At 48.9% G+C, this 20333-nt stretch overlaps 2 protein-coding genes and 1 long non-coding RNA gene across 3 annotated transcripts in view; all 3 read right to left on the bottom strand.

Moving 5' to 3' along the window:
* Window positions 1-2154: 2154 nt before the first annotated feature.
* On the bottom strand, window positions 2155-2727 carry LOC129402012 (uncharacterized). Its single transcript, XR_008628495.1, has 2 exons — window positions 2677-2727; window positions 2155-2531 (listed from the first exon to the last, which is right to left on the bottom strand). It is a non-coding gene; the product is annotated as an uncharacterized LOC129402012 (long non-coding RNA).
* Window positions 2728-2983: 256 nt separating this feature from the next.
* Window positions 2984-5470, bottom strand: LOC129401643 (saoe class I histocompatibility antigen, A alpha chain-like). The gene is made up of 6 exons (XM_055124376.1): window positions 5385-5470; window positions 4832-5098; window positions 4378-4656; window positions 3555-3830; window positions 3308-3435; window positions 2984-2998 (listed from the first exon to the last, which is right to left on the bottom strand). The coding sequence occupies exons 1-6, from the start codon at window positions 5449-5451 to the stop codon at window positions 2984-2986; spliced, it is 1032 nt and encodes a 343-aa protein (XP_054980351.1). The 5' UTR covers window positions 5452-5470.
* Window positions 5471-20040: 14570 nt separating this feature from the next.
* Window positions 20041-20333, bottom strand: part of ZWILCH (zwilch kinetochore protein) — a 29552-nt gene continuing 29259 nt past the window's right edge. The window contains exon 18 of the mRNA XM_055128970.1: window positions 20041-20154. Within this exon, the coding sequence (XP_054984945.1) occupies window positions 20066-20154 (89 nt within the window). The 3' untranslated portion in view covers window positions 20041-20065. The remainder of the gene's footprint in view (window positions 20155-20333) is intronic.

Raw genomic sequence — 20333 nt, 5'->3', positions numbered from 1 at the left:
GAACAACAATGAAGAGCAGGAGAGGAAATAAACTTAATAAGATAAAAATAACTAAACCATGCAGTTCATAAACACAGGCCATGCATGAGCAGTGAAGGGCATTTTGACTGCATCAAACACAGCTTTTTAAAATTTATGTTTATCTTTTTTCTTTTTTTGCTTTTTGGGTCACACCCAGCGATGCACAGGGATTATTCCTGGCTCTGCACTCAGGCATTACCCCTGGTGGTGCTCAGGGGCCCATATGAGATGCTGGGAATCGAACCTGGGTTGGCCACGTGAAAGGCAACTGCCCTACCTGCTGTGCTATCACTCCAGCCCCAAAATTTATTTTTAATTAAAAAAATTTATTTTATTTTATTTTTATAAAGTAGTACAAATAAAAATATTTATTACATTTAATATTGGAACACCAATCCTACCACCATAACACCTTCCTACCACCATATTTCAGATGTTTCCATACGGCCCCGAACCCCTGCCTCAAAGTAGAATCGAAATAATACATTTTGTATTATTTGTTATGAATAAACTGCTGAAAATGATCCAAGAAACTTTCCTTAGAGGAACGTGTGTTTAGATTATTGTATTTCACTGAGGGGCCATTAAGTAAGCACTTCTCTAATATTTATATATGGATATATATATGTATATATCATCATCATCATCCCATCGATCGTCGAATTTCTCGAGTGGTCTCAGTAATATCTCCATTTGTCCTAGCCCTGAGATTTTAGAAGTCTCTCTAGTCCTTCCCAACTATACCACATTGGAGGCTCTTTCAGGGTCAGATGAATGAGACCCATCATGTTATTGGTTTGGGCATATGAATACACCATGGGGAGTTTGTGAGACTCTCCCATGAGGGCAGGAAACTCTCGGTAGCTTGCCAGGTTCTTCCAGAGGGAGAAGTAGGCTATAAGATGTCACACGGCTGCTTTGCAACCATGAGCTTGCAGGAGCTTGGTTTTATAGTCTCTGGATGTTGGCCGATGGTGGGGTTACACGGAGCCGGAGGCAGTACCTGGGTGTGACCACCTAGCTACTAGAAAATGGGAAATCTGGGCAGAAGAGGCCCACTCCTGATCCGAGCAGGCTTGGAGGTCTCAGCCCCGGGTTCCACACACCTGGGTTCCTCTGCCAGTACCTTCATGCGTGAGGCTCGTCTGAACGTGTGGAGAGGGACCTTGAGCATGGCTGTGGCTAGGCTCCGGGGTTCTTCGACCACAGAACCTGTGTTCGGAGCGGGGAGGGAAGCTGAAGCCAATCCCCTCCAAGGGGCCACGGGGAAGACAGCCAGGCGCTTGGGCAAGAGACTCTCTGCATTGCTCTCTTCTGGGAGTTTGGTTTAACTCTCTGGATGTTGACCGTTGGTGGGATTACACTGTGCCGGGGGCAGTTCCTGGGTGTGACCACCTAGCTACTGGAAAATGGGAAATCTGGGCGGAAGAGGCCCAGTCCAGTCCATATGTGTGTGTGTGTGTGTGTATATATATATATATGTATATATATATATATATATATATATATCTGTAAAAATATATGTCCCTCTAAGTTTGGTTGCCTTCTACTTTAAACCCCACTAATATGCTACTCTTGGAATATTAGTGGTGTGAGGTAAAACACGTTGGGCGGCTACAAATGCAGCCTACAGGTCCAGGAGAAAGTTTACTCATGGGTGAGGCTCTGCCCAAGAGAAACACGTGCAGTTTGAGGCAATTGACACTAGTGTGTAAACTCAAGTTAAAATGTACAATAAGACATTATGTTCTCATGTGTTGGGGTTTGTCGTGTGTCACACAATCTCTGGGATATAGAATGTAGAAATATTTTAAATAGAGTAACACACTGGGATTTCAGGAAAAAACACAGGGGTTAGATGGACCTTGAGCAGTACAGGGGGAGGCTCTTACCTTGCATGTGGCCAACCTGGATCTGATCCCATATGGTTCCCTGGGCCTGCCGGGAGTGACCCGTGAGTGCAGAACCAGGATTGGGCCCCCCTCCCCCAAAGCAACAAAGGAGTTAGAGGTTCATCAAAGCCCACAATGACTGAGACAGAGACAGACTGGGCACACCTCTGTCCCCTCCCTTTCCCTCACAGCCTCTCTGGTCACAGGTGGGACAGACTCAAATCAAAACAGAAAACACATGGAAGGTCTCAAGATTTTATTTTTTTTCTTCTCAAATTTCAGGGATTTCCTTTATTAACCCTCAACCCCACAAAACAGGAATTAGAAAAATGCAAATCAGATGCTGATTTCAGTAAGGGAGAAACATTATTCAGGGAAACAAGAAGCTAACACAGATGGAAACGTCTGAGTCCTGTCTCTGCTGGCACAGCCCAGAGCATCAGGGAAGAGAACGCAGGTCAGTGTGGAGGGCCCGGTGGGCAGGGGTGGGTCAGTCTCCCCCATCACAGAGTGTGACAGGACACAGACACACTCAGGTCCCAGGGCAGAAGGAGAATCAGCAGTTCTTGAGTCACAACTTTTGGTTGAGAGGAAACCCAGCTGGGCAGCTGCCTCACACTGTGAGAGAAAAGAATGAAGAGACCCAGGTGAGTGACAGAAGTGGTGACATCCTGAGCAAGCTCCCAGCATCCCACTCAAAGAACCCCCAAACCCAGTCCTGTCCCCTCTGCCCAGTCCCGCCCACTCCAGTCTAGAGTCTCACCTCTAGGTTTTGTGAGAGACTCATCCGAGCCCTGGGAACTGTCGCTGTCTGGGGAGGAACAAACAGGCCAAGGTCAGAGCCCCAGTGGGTGGGACTAGAGGAGGAACTAGGGGTGCGGGAGCTCCCATGGGCTCCGGTCTCTGTCTCCAAAATTCCAGGGCCCCAGCCCGGCCCACACTTACTTGCAGCCTGAGTGTACTGTCCTCCTTTCTCACCTGCGGGAAGGAAACAGCCCAGGGAAGGTTGGGGAGAGCACTGGGTCCTGAGCCCACAGAGCAGCTCTCTAGGCCTGGACCCCAGGGAAGCCTCAGAACTCTGAAGACTGTGGGCAGGACCACGAAACAAGCAGGACGGAGACGCTCCAGGACGAGCAGTCTCTCCTGGCGGTCTGTGCTCACAGGGACAGTCCCTGTGACCTGGGACCCTGGGAACCAGGTTCATTCCCAGCTTATGGGAGTGAAAGTGTCTTTCTTGAGCAAACCTGAGAGCGGCACACACAGGGGAGTGTGAGCTACAGCACAGGGGCGGGTGGTGCTCTTGCAAATGAGGTAGGAGAACTAATATGGGTGAGACCCCCAAAGTGGGACAAGATTCAAGACCTGCCGTTTTGGACAGATTCCCCCCAACCCACCCCCATCTTACCTGAGCGCTTCCTCCTGCTGATCACAGCTGCCACCACAGCTCCAATGACCACAGCCCCGAGGACAGCCAGGCCGACAATGATGCCCACAGTGAGGATGGTGGGCTGAGAAGGGGGCTCTGGGAAGGGAGGAAGGAGAGGGTCTGACCCCCAGCCCCAGCCTGACCCTCCAAAGTTCCCCAGAGGGGCCAACCTTGATTCCCTGAGAACAGGCTCTGTGCCCCGTCCCCCTCCTCACCCCATCTCAGGGTGACAGGCTCCGGCAGGCCCTGGTGCTGCACACGGCACGTGTATCTCTGCTCCTCTCCAGAAGGCACCACCACAGCCGCCCACTTCTGGAAGGTTCCATCCCCTGAAGGCCTGGTCTCCACCAGCTCTGTGTCCTGGGTCAGGTCCTCCCCATCACGCTGCCAGGTCAAGGTGATGTCGGCAGGGTAGAAGCCCAGGGCCCAGCACCTCAGGGTGACCTCCTGGTCAGAGAAGGGGTGGTGCGTGATGTGGCTTCTGGGGGCTTCTGAGGAGGAACAATGAGAAAATTCACACTTTGGGTCACGTCCACAATTAGGTTGAACAGGATAATTGGTTTGGAATAGGAGGTAAAAATCCAGACACAAGCTTGGCTGGAGAAACTGGATAAAATCCTAATTCCTTGGAAAGTTCTAGAACAGGGTTTGGGAAGGAGGTTCGGGTCTCTCAGGAGACACTGACTCTGTCCTGCCCTGGGTGGAGGGTGAGGGACTGAGAGAAGCAGGAGTCAGAGCTGAGACCTGAGAGAGTTCACAGGTGGCTGCCGGGTCCCAGGGAAGCCATATTCGTTATTTCTGAGAAGGTCGCCCCTCCCCCCACGCTCCTACACTGAGAAACTTCAAGGTCCTGAGGACACAGGGTGGCCTGAGGGAAGGGCAGGTCTCTGTGGTACAGAACATGGAAACCAGGCGGGGCCGTCCCTCTCCTGACTGAAGAAGGGGCGCTGTTCGGACACTGAACCCCACTATGTCCCCCTGTGGGGAGTCGCCCCTCCACCGGGCGGTCAGGGGTCGTCAACACCCGGGACCCGGTACCTGCGCGCAGCAGCGTGTCCTTCCCGTGCTCCAGGTGTTTGAGGAGCCAAGGCACGCAGATGTTCTCCAGGTAGTTCCTCTCATACTCAGCCCCACCCTCCTGCTCCCACTTGCGCTGGGTTCTCCAAGCCTGCGTGCCCGCCGCCGCCGTCCAGGAGCGCAGGTCCTCGTTCAGGGCGATGTAGTCGGCGCCGTCGTAGGAGTATTGACTGTACCCGCGCAGGAGGCGCCCGTCGGACCCCACGTCGCAGCCGTACATGCTCTGGAAGGTGTGAGAGTCTGCCCCGCCCGCACAGATTAACCCCGAACCGAAAACGAAACCGGGGCCCGGTCCCCGCGGCGCCTCCCGGTCAAGGGTCCGGGGCGGGTCCCTCAGCCTCGGGGACGCTCGGACCCGCCTCGGGGCGACCCGGCCCGTCCCCGTGTTGGCTCGTCCCTGCCAGGCCGCGCTCACCCGCCTCGCTCTGGTTGTAGTAGCCGAGCGCGGTGTTCAGGTTCCCTCGGAAAGTCTGTGCGTTGCCCTTGGCTCTCCGCGTCTCCTCCTCCCAGTACTCGGGTCCCTCCTGCTCCACCCACGGCGCCCGCGGCTCTTCCCTCTGACTCGCCGAGTCGCTGTCGAAGCGCACGAACTCCGTGTCGTCCACGTAGCCGACTTCGATGTAGCGGGGCTCCCCGCCGGGCCGGGACACACCGAATTCGAAATACCGCATGGAGTGGGGGCCTGGGGGAGGGGAAGGGGTGAGACCCGGCCCACCCGCCGCCCCGCGCGCCCCGGGGCCAGGGTGAGGGAAAGGGAGGGGGCTCGGGAGACGGGAAGGGGGGAGGGTCCGAGAAGGGCGAGACTTAGGGGCGCGAGGGGAGTTGGGGGTTGGGGGGACAAGGAGGAACATTTGGGGGCGTCCGAGCAGGGAACCGGAGAAACTCCTTCTCGGGGTCCTGCACATCAGTGCCTGGCAGTTCCCCACCCTTCCCCCCGCAACGAACTCCCCTTCCGACCCAGCACTCACCCGCCCGGGCCTGGGTCAGGGCCAGGGCCCCCGAGAGCAGCAGCAGGAGGGGTCGCAGCTCCCACATACTGAAGGAAGCGGGCGGGTTCTGACACACTTGTGATTGCAGTCAGTTTATAACTGGGAGCGTCGCGGACGCTGATTGGCGGATCTAGGCATCCACACCCAATGGGAGTGAGGAATGCGGACGCGTCAGGAGTATCCGGGTAGAAGGCGCTGACACAGGTTGCAGAGGGAGAAGTGAAACTCTGGAGACCAGGAATCCCCAGGCCTGATCTCTGGCCCCCAACACCACCCTGGGGACACTGGGAGCCACACCTGGGACCTCGGACTTCGCCCTCTCACTTGTTCCCTCACCTGATCTTTGTCGCACTGTGTGCCGTGTCCAGGGCTGAGACTGACTCATCGATTTTCCATGAGTTTCATTTCAGTATCTCGCTACAATCTTACAAGTTCGTGATGACCCCAGAGATGCTTCTGTGCATTCGGATTATTCCTATCAGTGTTTGCCGTGCGAGGAATCTGAGGTAAAGACCCTTTACTGTTGGTGGTGACTTTTTTTTTTTTTTTTTTGGCTTTTGGCCACACCAGTCACCACTCAGGAATAACTCCTGGCTCTGTGCTCAGGGATCACTCTTGGCAGGGACTATATGTGGTGCCATGGATTAAAGCCCTGTTGGCCACATGCAAGGCAAGCACCTTACCTTCTGTCATATCTCTCCTGCAGAGTTAGAGCCTGAAAATGACTTCAACTGGGATAATATCAACAACAGATTAATGCTAACAGGAAGTCCTTTGGGGGAGGGCAAGGGGTCACACCCAGTGATGCTCACTGTCTCTGTACTCAAGAATTACTCCTGGCAGCGCTCAGGGGAACGTATGGGAAGCAGGCAATAGGACCTATTTCTGGCAAGGTGCAAGGCAAGCTCCTTACCTGTTATACTGTCTCACCAGCCCTAGAAAGTCCTTTGAAGAAAAACCATATTAGATTTTTGTCAGGGACCCGCACCAGCTGAGCAGGCCTGATCCATGAACACCATGAGGACTAAGAAAGAGGCAGAAATGGGAGCAAAAAGTGTGCAGTGAGGGGCTCACAGCCTGTGGACTGAGCCCTGAATCTTCTCTGTGAATCATATTTATTACTTAGGATCCATAATCATCAGAACAACATTATTTGTGCAAATACCAATAATTATATATAATACAATATTTATATATAATATAAAGATAGACTTTTAAACATCCAAGGGCCTTAGTTCATGGGGATAAACATCTTTGTAATGGGCTTTCTCAAGGGGAGATTCTTTCAGGAGTGGAAGTAGAGATAGAGCAGATACAGGACCCTCCCCTAATGCCCCCCCTTGCCAGGGCAATATTCCAGCTCTAGTCCAAGTATTCTGGGTTGAAAGCTTCCATAAAGGTCCCATAAATTTCCCATAAAGAACCAAGGGGTCCCACAAGAACCTCTTCTCCATCTCCTTTATTTATCTAGTCCCGAACAGTTTTTGTTTTTCATAAGAATAGAAATGGTCCAGTTCTTCATGTAATCTTGAGAGGAAACACCAAGCTCTAAATCTTCCATGTAGACCAGTCAGGGCTGAGCTCTGGGCCCTCCTCAGAATGGGGTTGGGCAGATTCCCCGAACACCCCAGCCACCCGCCCCTGCCCAGGGGCCAACAATGTCCACCCACACCCAAAGTTTCAGGCATAGAAATGGCCCAGCTCCACACCTGAACCTCATCAAGCTGCCAAGCCACCAAATGCTTCCAGCTTCTGGAGCGACACCGCATTCCACAGTAGTTAAAGCCACCTGACCCCAGCCCAGTAGGAAAAAAGCAGATTTGACAAAAAGTTCTGTAGGATATTGCAAACCACAGTGTCCAAAAGGAGAGAGAGAGAGAGTGTGTGTGAGATAGAGAGAAGCAAAGCACCTGACATAGAGGCAGGAAGGGGGTGGGGAGTTGGGGTGATGAGAGGGAACCTGGGGACACTGGTGCTGGAAATGTCCACTGGTGCAGGGATGGTGTGGGAATACTGTGTGACTAAGATCCAGTCATGAACAGCTTTGTCAGGGTCTATCTCAGTGATTCAATAAAAACGTTAAACAAATTGTTGTGGCAAAGCTCACCAAGCTCAGTGAGCAAAAATAATAACACAGAAGGCTCAGAGGCACTAAACATCCAGTAAATACTAAGACACGGAAACACTAAAACAATGATCACAGATTGATTCCTATTGATCTATTTCCTGATACTTTTTCCTGTAAAAAAAAAATATATAGGGGCTGGAGTGATAGCACAGTGGGTAGGGCGTTTGCCTTGCACACGGCTGACCCGGGTTTGATTCCCAGCATCCCATATGGTCCCCTGAGCATGGCCAGGGGTAATTCTGAGTGCAGAGCCAGGAGTGACCCCTGAGCATCGCTTGGTTTTACCCAAAAAGCAAATATATATATATATATATATATATATATATATATATATACGTGTGTATATATATATATATATATATATACAGTAAATTATTTTGTGCCCCCAGGGGGTCAGGCTTGTGGGTGGACAGGAAATTTCAGTGTGTGTGACCAAAGTAACGAGCACCGCAGCCAAGTGTGCTGACACCACAGCTGACATGTGCAACCTCAGAGCCAGAGCGTGTGTGCAACCTCAGAGAGTCTGTCCACCTGTTCAATCTCAGGGAGCCAGTCCACCTGTGCGACATCAGAGCAAGGTCACCTGTGCAACCTCAAAGAGCTAGAACTCAAGTGCCATCTTGTTCATCCCAGCAAGAAATGCCACTATAATTGAATTATTTAATGCTGGACTAATTTTATGTTGTAGCATGTGTTGTAACAAGCATGTGTTGAAGTAAATTTCTTTGTGTCTGCTTATGAGGCTGGCTGAGGGGCTGGGTGGGAAACTGGGGACTATGTGAAGGGACGGTCACACTGGTGGTGGAATTGGCTTTGGAACATGGACTTCGTGAAACAACCGTATAACAAACAAGTTTGTAAACCATGGTGCTTGCAAAAGTCTCCCCTCAAAAAAAGTGCTTCAGGGGTTAAGAGGTTCAGGCAGCTGGGTTCTGTGTGGCACACACGGGCCTCAGAGCACCACACGTGTGGCACTGGAGAGCCTGGAGCTCGCTCAGAGGCCTTCTGAGCACTGTTTGGAAGTCCCCACCCCAAAATAGGAAGGAAAAAGGACAAAATTAATTCAGAACATAAATGGTTCTGTGGAAGAGGGAATCCTTTACACTGTATGTATTCAAAGTGTCTTCTCTGTCTCATCAGAAGCTAGCTGGGTTTTCATATTTTCTCCTGCCTTTAATCTGTTATTTAAATAACATATATGGAAATAATAAGCTTTATTCAAATATGTAGGGCTGATATTTTTTAACAATTGTATCAGTTAATTATGAGCAGTAATTATGAGCGTAAAACTCTGTTGTTTCAAGAAATGGGAATACATGAATATTGGGACCTAAAGCCTTATAGATGTATTAGGATTCTGAAATCACATGTTTAATATCCATTTGGTAAAAATAAGATACCAATTTGGTAGGTGAGATATGGACTCAAGTCTGGTGTGTTAATGAGGATCATAACTGGATGTGGTCAGCAGGGATCCAGGCTCCCATGGGTGAGCCTGGGGCTCCCTTTGGGCACCCAGTGTAGGAGACATGAGACAGCAGGTGGGAGAGGACATGGGGCTGACAGTGGGGTAACTTGGAAGCGTTTGTTTTGATTTATTTAGTATCTCTTTAAGGGTCCAATCCTGTTCAAATCTGAGGGGACCTTGGACAGGGCAGGACCATTTCTTTCCTGCCCCTGCCTGGGGTGAAAGAGCATCCAGGTCCTGATGAGAGAGTGGGGAGATGACGGAGCTTTTTTCTCCTCAGACTCTGTTTATAGGGGTGAAAGTGATATAGGAACCAGACAGATTGGAAAGTGAATAAGGTGATTGCCTTGTTCACCACTGACCAGGGTTCTATCCTTGACACCCCATATAGTCACCCGAACCCCACCAGGACTAATCCCTGAGTACAACCAGATGTCATCCAAACTCCAAAAACCAGAATAGAACATAAGATAAACTCATCATCTGAGCATGGTGGTGGGGAGGGACCTGACTGGTTGGCAGAGGGAGGAGGAAGTGGGGCAGCGCACAGAGGTGAGAGAGTGACTGTCTGGGAAGGACTGGACTCTGCTGGGCTCAGAGACCGACATGGGGCAGCAGGACAGGGCATGGAGCAGACTGGTGGAAAGTGCAGAAAAGCTGGCAGAGGTGCGAGGGTGCAGTTACTGTCACTAAGGACACACAGACCTTCCCCCCGTCTCAGGAGCTCCTGCAGGGTCTTTTCCTTTCTTTGTATCTGCTCATTTGGGGCAGGTGGGGGAACACCACCTTGCTGTGCTCAAGGTTACCCTAGTCTCTCTGCTCGGGACTGCTTCCAGGGGTGCTCAGGGGTTCTCACAATCTGGGTGTTGTAATAAGCAAATTGAACTAAGTTTTACAATATGTGTTATAACAAGCTACCTCCCAAACCTGGAAATCTGGAAATTCAAGGCCCAGGGCTGATGCCACCAGGCTGCACAGGCCTTGCACCTCTTCTCTGGGTCTTTTCATTCTCCCATCAGTGTTAAGGGGTCTTATTCTAGATGGAAAAAGAATTTTGGTATCTTTTTCCCTTGGGGCTATGATGCCGCCAACGGGTCAACCTGTACCTGCAGGGCTAGTGCATCAGCAACCTGGCGGTGTCTTCAGGCTTCCTGACACCCTAAAATTGCATTTGGCTGGACCCCAAGAACTTAGACCATGTTTACCAAGAAATTAAACAGTCAAAAGTTAGGCATGTGGGAGCCACACCCACAAACCACCTCGGACTCAGCTATATAAGATCATTTATTGGCCTTATCTCAGAGACCCAATATAAATCTCAACAGAGACCAAAAGCCACGGTAAATCTTGGACTTCTGCATGCTGAACAGACTAGGGTAAATCGGAGGGGGGCAGTTTGGCCTGTGCCTGCCCAAGCAGAGGCCCCAGCAGCCGCTTGCTTCCACAATAAAAAATCGTTGTCATATCCCCAGGCTGACTCCACTGTCTCAGGATGGACCTCACCAAGATATAATCTGCTGAAAATTCGGGTATGCGGGTTTTGACTGAAATCTCCAGGAGTTGGTTTGGCCTGCTTCCCACCACTTCCCAATACATGTGAAAGCACTGGCAGTCACTCCCACAAACCAACTCCAGCCCACCCTGTAAACTCTATTACTGGCCTTGCTTCAGAGACTCAGGAACACATCTCCAAAGACATCAAAAGCCAGAGATGCAGCAGCGAGTTTCAGCAGATACCACAGGGCGCCCCCTAGTGTGCACAGGTAAGAGCTTATGGAGAGCTCCATGCTAGGAAGCACAATTCGGACTGAGTTGTCTTTCTGCGCTATGGCCACACGGGGGCGGCGCTGTTCTGCTCGCTCCTACTTTGCAGGGGCGGGGCTGTGGTCTGACTCAGGCTGAGATGCTGACCCCGAGGAGGAGGAGTTATGGGTCCAAGATAGATTGGCCCAAGATAGATGATAGGTCCAAGATAGATCTGCCATAGTTAGTTTGGCCCAGGTAGAAGATTGGCCGAAAGTAGATTGCCATGGGATGAAGGTGCCTTCAGAGCTGTCCTAGGGTCAGGATCTGGAGCCGGATGGAGAGTTGCGAAGGGAAACCCCTGGGGCCCTGTGCTGGCCTTGCTGCACACACAGCCTGCGCCCCAGCCCTTTGAGCTAAGGCATCTCACTGGCCCCTGGGCATGGTTCACTGTCTTGTGAGGTCTGATGTTTGTAAGAAGTCAGTTTAAAAGTCTTTTATTGGTGATTTATTTCTGTCCCTTTCCTTCCCTTTGTTGTCACTGTTGTTGATGCCTTCACTGGTGCTCACACACTTGGTTGTGGTGCTTGCCAGGGTCGCACACTTGCTCGAAGTGCTCACACACTGTTCAGTTGTAACATCATTTAGGTAACATCATTTAGTTGTGGCGCTCCTGCACAATTGGTTGTGGTGTGAAAGACAGACTATTTTTTGTTGTTGGGCCAGGGATCACACAAGACAGCATCACCAGGATCACACGAGGCATGTGGGATGGTGACAGGGGTCAAACTCATGCTCTCATATCTGCAGGAAAGACAGTCTACACTGAACAACATTCCCAGGCCTCAGAATGTCTACACTGAGCAATATTCCAGACATTCAATCTAGCCTCCTCTCCCAGTCAGGAAAGCTCAGCTAGTTCTGTGAGTTGGGGATAAGGTTCAGCGGTAGGGCACAGGCCTTCCACATATGGAGGCAGGGGTCCATCCTGCCTGTGCAGAAGCAAATAAAAGTTTAGTTCAGTGAAAAAATATTGGCCATGGACTAGAATGGAATTTTATATTTTGAGTATGATCTGACAAATATTTTATAAGTGTCAAAATTTAAAGTATTTAAAGTAATGTTTAAAAACTGGTCACATACGGAAGAACTAAAAATATTCTTAAGGCCAGGGCCAGAGTGCAGCAGGTAAGGTGTTTACCTGACATACAGCTGACTGGGGTTCAATCCCTGGCACCACATATGGTTCCCTGAGTACCCCTAGGAGTAATCCCTGAGCACTGCTAGGTGAGACCTAAAAAAAGAATAAACAAAATTGAAAGTTTCATATACCCTGAGAAACAGTTCTTAGCGTGAGAGTTACAAAGAGATTCATTCTAAAGAAACAGTGTGGGAAAGAGGACAAGAGCATAGGTACTCTTTGGGAGGGGGTTAGGTGAACGAGGAGAATTAATGTTAATAACATAAGTAGCACAAGGAGGGCTGGAGCAATAGCACAGCGGTTGGGCGTTCACCTTTCACACGGCCGACCCATGTTCGATTCTTCCACCCCTCTTGGAGAGCCCGGCAAGCTACCGAGAGTATCGAGCCCGAACGGCAGAACCTGGCAAGCTACCTGTGCATATTGGATGTGCCAAAAAAAACAGTAACAATAAGCCTCTCAATGAGAGACGTTACTGGTGCCCGCTCGAGCAAATCAATGAGCAACGGGATGACAGTGACAGTGATAGCACAAGGAGATGGTGGATGGTATTGGGCACTTTGGTGGTGGTCAGATGCAGAAACTGCATTAACACTGTACATGTCACCTTAATTGCAACAAAAGATATATTTGTTTGTAAAAAATAAAACACATGTCTTGAAATAGAGAAACTGAGGAACGTGTGTCATCAGGGTTTGAGGATGACCATCATCACTGATGACCAAATGGCTCCTGCACTCCCTGAAGTGCTGTTGAGAATGACACTGTGTCCGTGGGCTCCCCACACCCCTGGCCTTGGCCACCACACCCAAACTGAGGGGCTTTCTCCAGTGTACAGCAGAGCAGCCTCCTTACAATGCCGCGTCATCCAAGTCTCAGCCAGAGGAAACTTAGCCAGAGGCTAAAAATAGACCAGTATATAAATTGCTTTTTTATTCTGAACCCCAAATTATCTGCTTGTGATTCGGAGTCGGGGTCCTTGTCAAGACTCCACTGCATTGGATGAGACTTGGACCCTAGCTCGAGCTAGTGATGGCTCGGGCTAGTAATAAAATTCATTTGCTTTTGCATTATTGTGTGTGGAACTGGGTCTCTCCAACTCTGCAGATCTGAAATTTGGGCACAACATTCTGGACCCCTAGTGGTTGAGATCCCTCCACATAACATGTAGGAACTTTATCCAGATTTTGCGGTTTGAAAAAATTGGACCAAGCTGGATCTCTCTTCCTTAGAAGGACCAGACCAGGTTTTGCTGGGTTTAGAAAAAACAGACTACACCAGCTATTTCTTCCATAGAAACCAGCCTGGCAGGACTCTAGTCAGGGGGACTAGCGGAAGGGCCTGATCTGGAAGACGGCAGAGGACCTAGGCAGACTCGCCCAAGAGTCTCTGGTTGGTAGTGTGGGAGACATCCTCACTAAACCTGGGACACCCCAAGAACAGTAGAAATTTGGGGCAGGTCAGAATCAGAGTCTGGAGCACGCATCATTAGGCAATCTTAAACGGTCCTTATGTGTCTGTTGTCTGAGTGTCTTATTCTGGTTTTATTTTTTGTCCTGTTTCTAATGAGCCTTTTTGTCATTGGCACCCATCATTTGTATCACTTATCATCTCATTGATCTTTGATTTGCTTGAGCAGGCACCAGTAATGTCTCCATTTCTCCCTGTTGCGTGCTAGTATAGCCCAATGACATCTGCTTGCTCCAGGAATATGAAGAGCCTCAAAAAGGTAGTTCAGGGTGTTTTACTTTTCTTTTTTTTTTCCTTTTTTTTTCCTCTTTGGGTCACACCCGGTGATGCACAGGGTCACTCCTGGCTCTGCTCTCAGGAATTACCCCAAGCGGTGCTCAGGAGACCATATGGGATGCTGGGAATCGAACCCGGGTCGGCCATGTACAAGGCAAATGCCCTCCCCGCTGTGCTACCACTCTAGTTCCTCATTCAGGGTTTTGATGAAAAAGTCTGACCCTCTCATAGGTTGGCAACCATGTGGTCTTTTGATGACCCATGGAATCCAGTCGGTAACAGTTCTAGTCCAGCACTCATCTCTCAATTGCATTATGTGCTCGGCCCATCTGATTTTCCACACCTTGGCAAACAAGACAGCGTCCCTGATTCTTGATCATTGATGGAGTTTGGAACTCCAGGTTCCTTCTCTCACTTGAAATTTGATATTTCAAGCATAGCCCTTTCGATTCCTCTTTGGGATACCTGAATAGCGTTTTCGCCCTGTTTTCATAGGGCCCAGGTCTCTGAGGCATTTGTTAGTTCAGGGAGAACAGTGAAGTCAAAAATGTGTGCCCAGAGCCGGAGGTTCTTAATCCTCTTAGCTTCTTCGATGCTCTTGAAACCGTTCCACACTTATGTCTTCCTCCTGTGTATTCTGGCACCAAGTCATTCCTCATGTTGAGTTCTCGACCCAGGTACACATAGCTGCTGCGTTCAAACATGTTTGTTCCATTGAGAGCAAATGGGACATAAGGGACTAGTTTGTTTCTCATGAACAGTCTTGGTGAGATTCAGCTGCAGTCCGACCTTTCCACACTCACGGTAGAAGTCGGCCAGCATTTGTGCCACTTGGCTAATGTTTGATGTTATTAGAATGGTGTCATCAGCGAAGCGGAGGTGGTGTAGTTGCCAACCATCTATCTTCACTCCCATTTTTTCCCATTACAGTTGTCAACTGTGTGGGACCCGGGGCTGAGACCTCCAAGTCTGCTCATTTCGGGACTGGGCCTCTTCTGCCCAGATTTCCCATTTTCCAGTAGCTAGGCAGTCACACCCTGGGACTGCCCCCGGCGCTGTTAATCCCACAATGGCCAACACCCAGAGACTAAAAACAAAGCTCCAGGAAGCGCACAGTCGTTTTGCAGCTGCGTGACATCTTATAGCCTACTTCTCCTGCTGGGAGAATCTGGCAAGCTACCAATAGTTTCCTGCTCACATGGGAGAGCCTCGAAAACTCCCCATGGTTTATTCATATGCCAAAACCAGTAACAATGCTGGGTCTCATTCTCCTGACCCTGAAAGAGCCTCCAATGTGGTATCATTGGGAAGGATGAGTAAAGAGAGGCTTCTAAAATCTCAGGACTAGGACGCATGGAAACGTTACTGAGACCACTCGAGAAATTTGACGATCAAAGGGATGACGATGATGATGACAATTGTCGCATGATGTTCTGAGGGTGGCACTGAAGAGTTTTGGTGAAATGGTAGCACCCTGCTGAACCCCTCTCTTTATAAGTCAATGATCACTTCCTTGTAGAACGGTAAGATCCTAGTAATACAGCTCAAGGCGGATCTTGATGTACTGAGTTTGAACGCCCTGTTTGGCTAGGGCTTCTATGACCGCTTCAGTCTCAACAAAATCAAAGGCCTTCTTTAAATTGATGAACATTAGACAGAGTGGCATCTTGAACTCTCACAAAATTTCAATGCCCTTGGTCATCACGTGGATATGGTTGATAGTGCTGAATCCTTTTCAGAACCCGACCTGTTCGCATGGTTGTCCTTCGTCTAGTGTTCTGCCTATTCAGGATGACCTGAGTGAACAACTTGTAGACGATGGACAACAGGAAGACTGGGCAATAGTTGCTGATGTCATGGATGTCTCCCTTCTTGTACAACAGAATGGCCCTGCTGGTTTTCCATTGGGATGGAACCTTGTATTCAGACAGGTAGTGTGTGAAGAGCCAAGCCAGTGTATTGATGAGTGTTGGCAGCAGATTCTTCAGGTGTTCGAGTCTGACCTTGTCTGGATGGGTGCTATGCGCATCTTTACCGACAAAATGGCGTGTGGATTTCAGAACGGAGGACCTTGGGAATGACATATCCATCCTGCAGATTTTGGTATCTGGGCAGGTGGATGTGGCTGTTGAACAGATCTGAGTAGAAGTCATAAATAATCCTCTCCATTGCCCTTCTGGAAGATGCGATAGATCCATCAGGATGTCGGAGGGCAGTCATCTTAGTCTTTTAGTTGGTGAAGGAAAGGCGAACATTGTGAATACTTTTCCTGGCTTCTGCCTCATGGACCAACACTGCTGCTCTCCTCTGTTTGAGGTCTTCCTTTATCGCTTCTCTGCTTAACTTTGTGAACTCAATATTAGCTTGTGATTGCCTGAGACTCATGCCAAATCAAGTTGGCAAATGAGCTCGAGAGTTTCCGAAGACAGGTGTCTTGGCATTTAGTATTTAGTGAGGTTTTTAGGGTCTCCCGAAGTGGTGCTCAGGGATCACTCCTGGCAGTGCTTGGGGAACGACATGGGGTGCTGGGAATTCAACCTGGGCTGGCTGCGCCTTGCCCACTGTTCTATCACTCCCGGCCTGGTGCCTACATTTCCAGTTACTTAGACCTCAGAGGCTGACACAGGCCTTACCTAAAGTCCAGTTTGACTAATACAGATGTAATTTTTCCTTAGCAAACATTATGATTTCCTATTTGCTCTGCTGCATTTTCATCTAAAATGTAATGTGGGAAGCAATATGCCCCAAAAACAAAAACAAAAAACCTTCAAAATCTAATTTCTTACATGGTTCAAAAGTGATTTCAAACAGAAAAGAAGAAAAAAAAAAAAGGAAACTGACCAGGACACTGTTCCTTCGCTTGGATTAGGTGAGAAGTTAGCACGCCAAAGCCTTGGAAACTTGCTTTGTCAGCACCCAGATGCTTGCTGCGGGTGAGTGGATTCAGCAGTCTTTGATAATAGCAGCATCGCCAGACTCTTGAGACATGCACCGACCTGAAGTCATCTTCCAAACGACAAGATTAAAAAAGATTTCCATTTCCCCCCAGTTACCATTCAGTGGCAGAGCATGAGTGAAAAGAAAAGGGCAGGGGGAAAACATTCTTTCATTGTTTGTGGGTTTTTTGTTTTGGGGTACCAGGAATCAATCCTGGGCCTCAAAAACACAGAGCATCAAAAGCATATGTAACTGCCAGTGAAACGCTTTGATTTCTGGCTTCTGTGAATTTATGACTTGACCTGTCACAGTGGGGTTTGTGAAAGGAAGGGAAACTTAACCATTGCAACCTAATGGAAAGGATTCCAGTCAGAGACTTCTCCAGATCGACACCCATGTAGCAAATACCTAGTAAGTACTGTTAGCTCTAAAGTGATACAGGAGGAGTAGGGGAGGGCTCTGGTTTGCCAACAGCACTTGGGTCACACCCAGTGGTATTTAGGGGCTGTCCTGGCATGGTACAGTATCAACCAGGTGCTGGGGATCCACCCAGCCTTCTGCTGACACACACACTCCAGCCTGCTGAGCACTCTTCAGTCCCCAAGAGCATTTCTGAGGCACCAGAGTATCAGAGATGTTGCATAATCAAGCACTGTGGGCTGGCAAGATGGAGAAGTTAGTGAGCACTGCCACGAGTGTTCCTGAGCAGAGTCCAGAGGAAGTCTTGTGCACTGTCAGGTGTGGCCCAAGCTTGCCTCACCTCCTCCCCCAGCAGGTGGACCTCTGCCCGGGTGCCCGCACATGCCCCATCTCTGAGCCGGGGTGCGGGTGCCTGTGGTGCTCGGAGCTGCCAGGCTGTCCCTGGGTGATACCTAGAGGGCTCCTGTGGTGCCAGGGACGGAATCAGGCCACGCTGTGCAGGCACTGGCTTGTCTCTTATGCTATCCCCTGGCCCCTACATTTTTGTTTCTTTTCCTCCTTTTAAGGATAATCAGAAATATATTTCCTCTTTAAAAAAAAAAAACAAGCCAACTAAGTCAATATGTCATAATAGTAGACCAAATGGAACGAACTTGACTATTGTCACAGACTAGCAGGCCACTGTCGTCTCTTCCCTACCCAAACAACCCAACCACCCAGCTACACTCGAACTAAGATGAAATTAGTGCAGACACGATGCAGGAATGACGTGCGGCCAAGGCACCCCTCAGGATAGATCCAGTGCTGTTCATTCTGGGAACACAGTGTCTGGCAGAGGGGAAATGCAGGCCTGGTATCTATGTGTCCACACTTTCTTTTCTCTTGTTTTGGGTCACACCCAGCGATGCACAGAGGTTATCCTAGCTCTGCACACAGGAATTTCTCATGGCAGTGCTCAGGGAACCATGTGGGATGCTGGGAATTGAACCTGGGTTGGCGCGTGCAAGGCAAACACCCTACCCGCTGTTCTATTGCTCCAGCCCCCACACTCTCTTAACATACACGAAATAGGTTCTTACTTAAGAGTTACCATAGAAAAAAATACCTTTTTTTTTTTCATTAAAAAAGGGGGGGGGGCATCCCCAGCTGTGCTTAGGGCTTACTCCTAGCAGGAGTTCACAGGACCATATACGGTTTTGGGGACTGAACTCAGGTCCTCTGTGTGCAAGGCAAATGTCCTGCCTGCTGTACAAACTCTCTAACACCACCATGAAAAATTTAATTTTGAAACCAAAACTGTAGAGAATGAAACATGGAGGCAAACATTCTTGGTTTAATGCACGCGGCCGACCTGGATTCGATTCCTCTGCCCCTCTCGAAGAACCTGGCAAGCTACCGAGAGTATCTTGCCCACAAGGCAGAGCCTGGCAAGCTATTCGTGGCGTATTCGATATGCCAAAAACAGTAACAAGTCTCATAATGGAGACGTTACTGGTGCCTGCTTGAGCAAATCAATGAGCAACGGGATGACAGTGATACAGTGGCAGTGATAATGTACAATCAACACAAATGCTAATCTGCATGCATTAGACTTTATAGTGCAGAATCAAAGGAAGAACTGTTTAGGCATCCTTTATCCCATTATCTCCAGAAATGTTTACAAAGTCCTCACACAACTTTTTGTGAGATTAAATCCCCCAGGCAGACAAGTCCTTTCATGGCAGACAAGACCAAGCGGAGAGTTTAGGGGTGGCCTTCTGAGTTTCCCAGGCAGTCAGGCTTGCCAGATGAAGCAATGCAGTGACACTCTGCTCTGGCCTTCTTCCCTTTCAGAAGCTGTGCGGGGCCCCATGCAGATGGTGACTGAGATCGTGGTCCCGACTGTCTTCGCCCTCTGTGTCCTGCTCGCTGCAGTTCTCGTGATGCTTCTCCTGCGGAGACACGGCTGAGGCCGGTCATTTGGCAGATTTCGAGGCGGCTGTTAGAGGACAATCATCACCACCCTCCTTCTCCACTCTGAATGTTTATGTACATTTGTTTTCAGTTGCTGTACTTTTTTTCTTTCTGTTTTATTCTGGGGAGGAGGAGGAGGGATCAGATACTAGAATTTTAGAATTAGAAAATAAAAACAACCAAAATTTTTAAAATGATCTGTAATATTACCTCTCTCAAAGTCAATACTGGGGTTTTAGTTTAGTAGGGATTTTTTTGGATGTTGGGACACCTGGTGATTCTTGTGGCTTACTCCTTGCTCTGTGATCAGAGATTGGGGAACACATGGGATTCTTGAGATTGAAGCTGGGTTGATTGTGTGCAAGTCACGTGGCCTACCCGTTTTACTATTGCTTAGACATCTTTACTACTATACATTTATTTTCAATTTGCAAAAAGGGATCATCACAAAATATTCTATGAACAAGTTTCCAATCCAAATCTACCTAGAAAGAGTACTTTAGTTAGAAATCACTATATCACTACTGTTCTATACATGACAATCAATTACCTATAGGTAAAATTCAGGCAAGTGGAGCAAAGCATTAGGTGGATACCAAGTAAATGAGCAGCCACATAGACCCTTTTCTGAGATGAGCTACAAAAAAATAAAATCACCAATTCTTATTTTCAAAAAATACAGCTTTAGTTTCACTATTTCTGTATTTAAGACAACCTTTTGTTCATTGTTAGTTTTGGGGATCACACCCAGCAGTGCTCAGGGCTGACTCCTGGTGGTGTTCAGGGGACATGGGTCTGCCACATGCAAGGCAAATACCTGAGCCACCTGAGCCCCTGTTATCTCTGGTATAAGGCAAAAACAACCAAAACAAGAACAAAAAACAAAACCAACCTGTTTTATGCTAAATTCAATTACCTTTCCTCAATGAAATACCTCCAAGAAATTTTATGGATTTAATTTATAGCTTTTCTGTTGCTGAAACATCTCCAAAGTGAGTGGTGACTCCAGCTCACAGTATCCCGAGAATGAACACACTACCTTGAGCAAGCCCCGTCCACACACTTCACTTGAAATGCACGTGGCTGCAGGTGATTATGGTGGTGAAGCATGTCTTTTCTTCCAGGCTGGCATTGAATGTTAGCTCAGAAAAATCTGTAACGAGAAACATAGAACTTACTGGCTTTTCTACCACAGTACTAATGAATTTTGATAATAATCAAAAGCAGGGAGGGCACTTGCCTTGACCACAGCCAAGCCAGGTTCAATCAGCACCGTCAGAAGGACCTCTGAGAGCCAGGAGGACCCACTGAGCATTGCCAGGTGTGGCCCCG

Source organism: Sorex araneus, chromosome 2 (assembly GCF_027595985.1).
Source record: "Sorex araneus isolate mSorAra2 chromosome 2, mSorAra2.pri, whole genome shotgun sequence".
Taxonomy (NCBI): domain Eukaryota; kingdom Metazoa; phylum Chordata; class Mammalia; order Eulipotyphla; family Soricidae; genus Sorex; species Sorex araneus.
The sequence above is the reverse complement of the archived record's forward strand: the minus strand, read 5'-3'. Positions and strand labels throughout refer to the sequence as shown.

Excerpts from the sequence above, each read along its gene's own strand:
- LOC129401643 (XM_055124376.1), bottom strand. The coding sequence starts at position 5,451 with ATGTGGGAGCTGCGACCCCTCCTGCTGCTGCTCTCGGGGGCCCTGGCC. Across the intron at positions 4,657-4,831 it reads CTACAACCAGAGCGAGGCGG|ACTCTCACACCTTCCAGAGC; the intron begins GTGAGCGCGGCC and ends CGGGCGGGGCAG. Across the intron at positions 3,436-3,554 it reads GCCTGTCACCCTGAGATGGG|AGCCCCCTTCTCAGCCCACC; the intron begins GTGAGGAGGGGG and ends CTCCCTTCCCAG.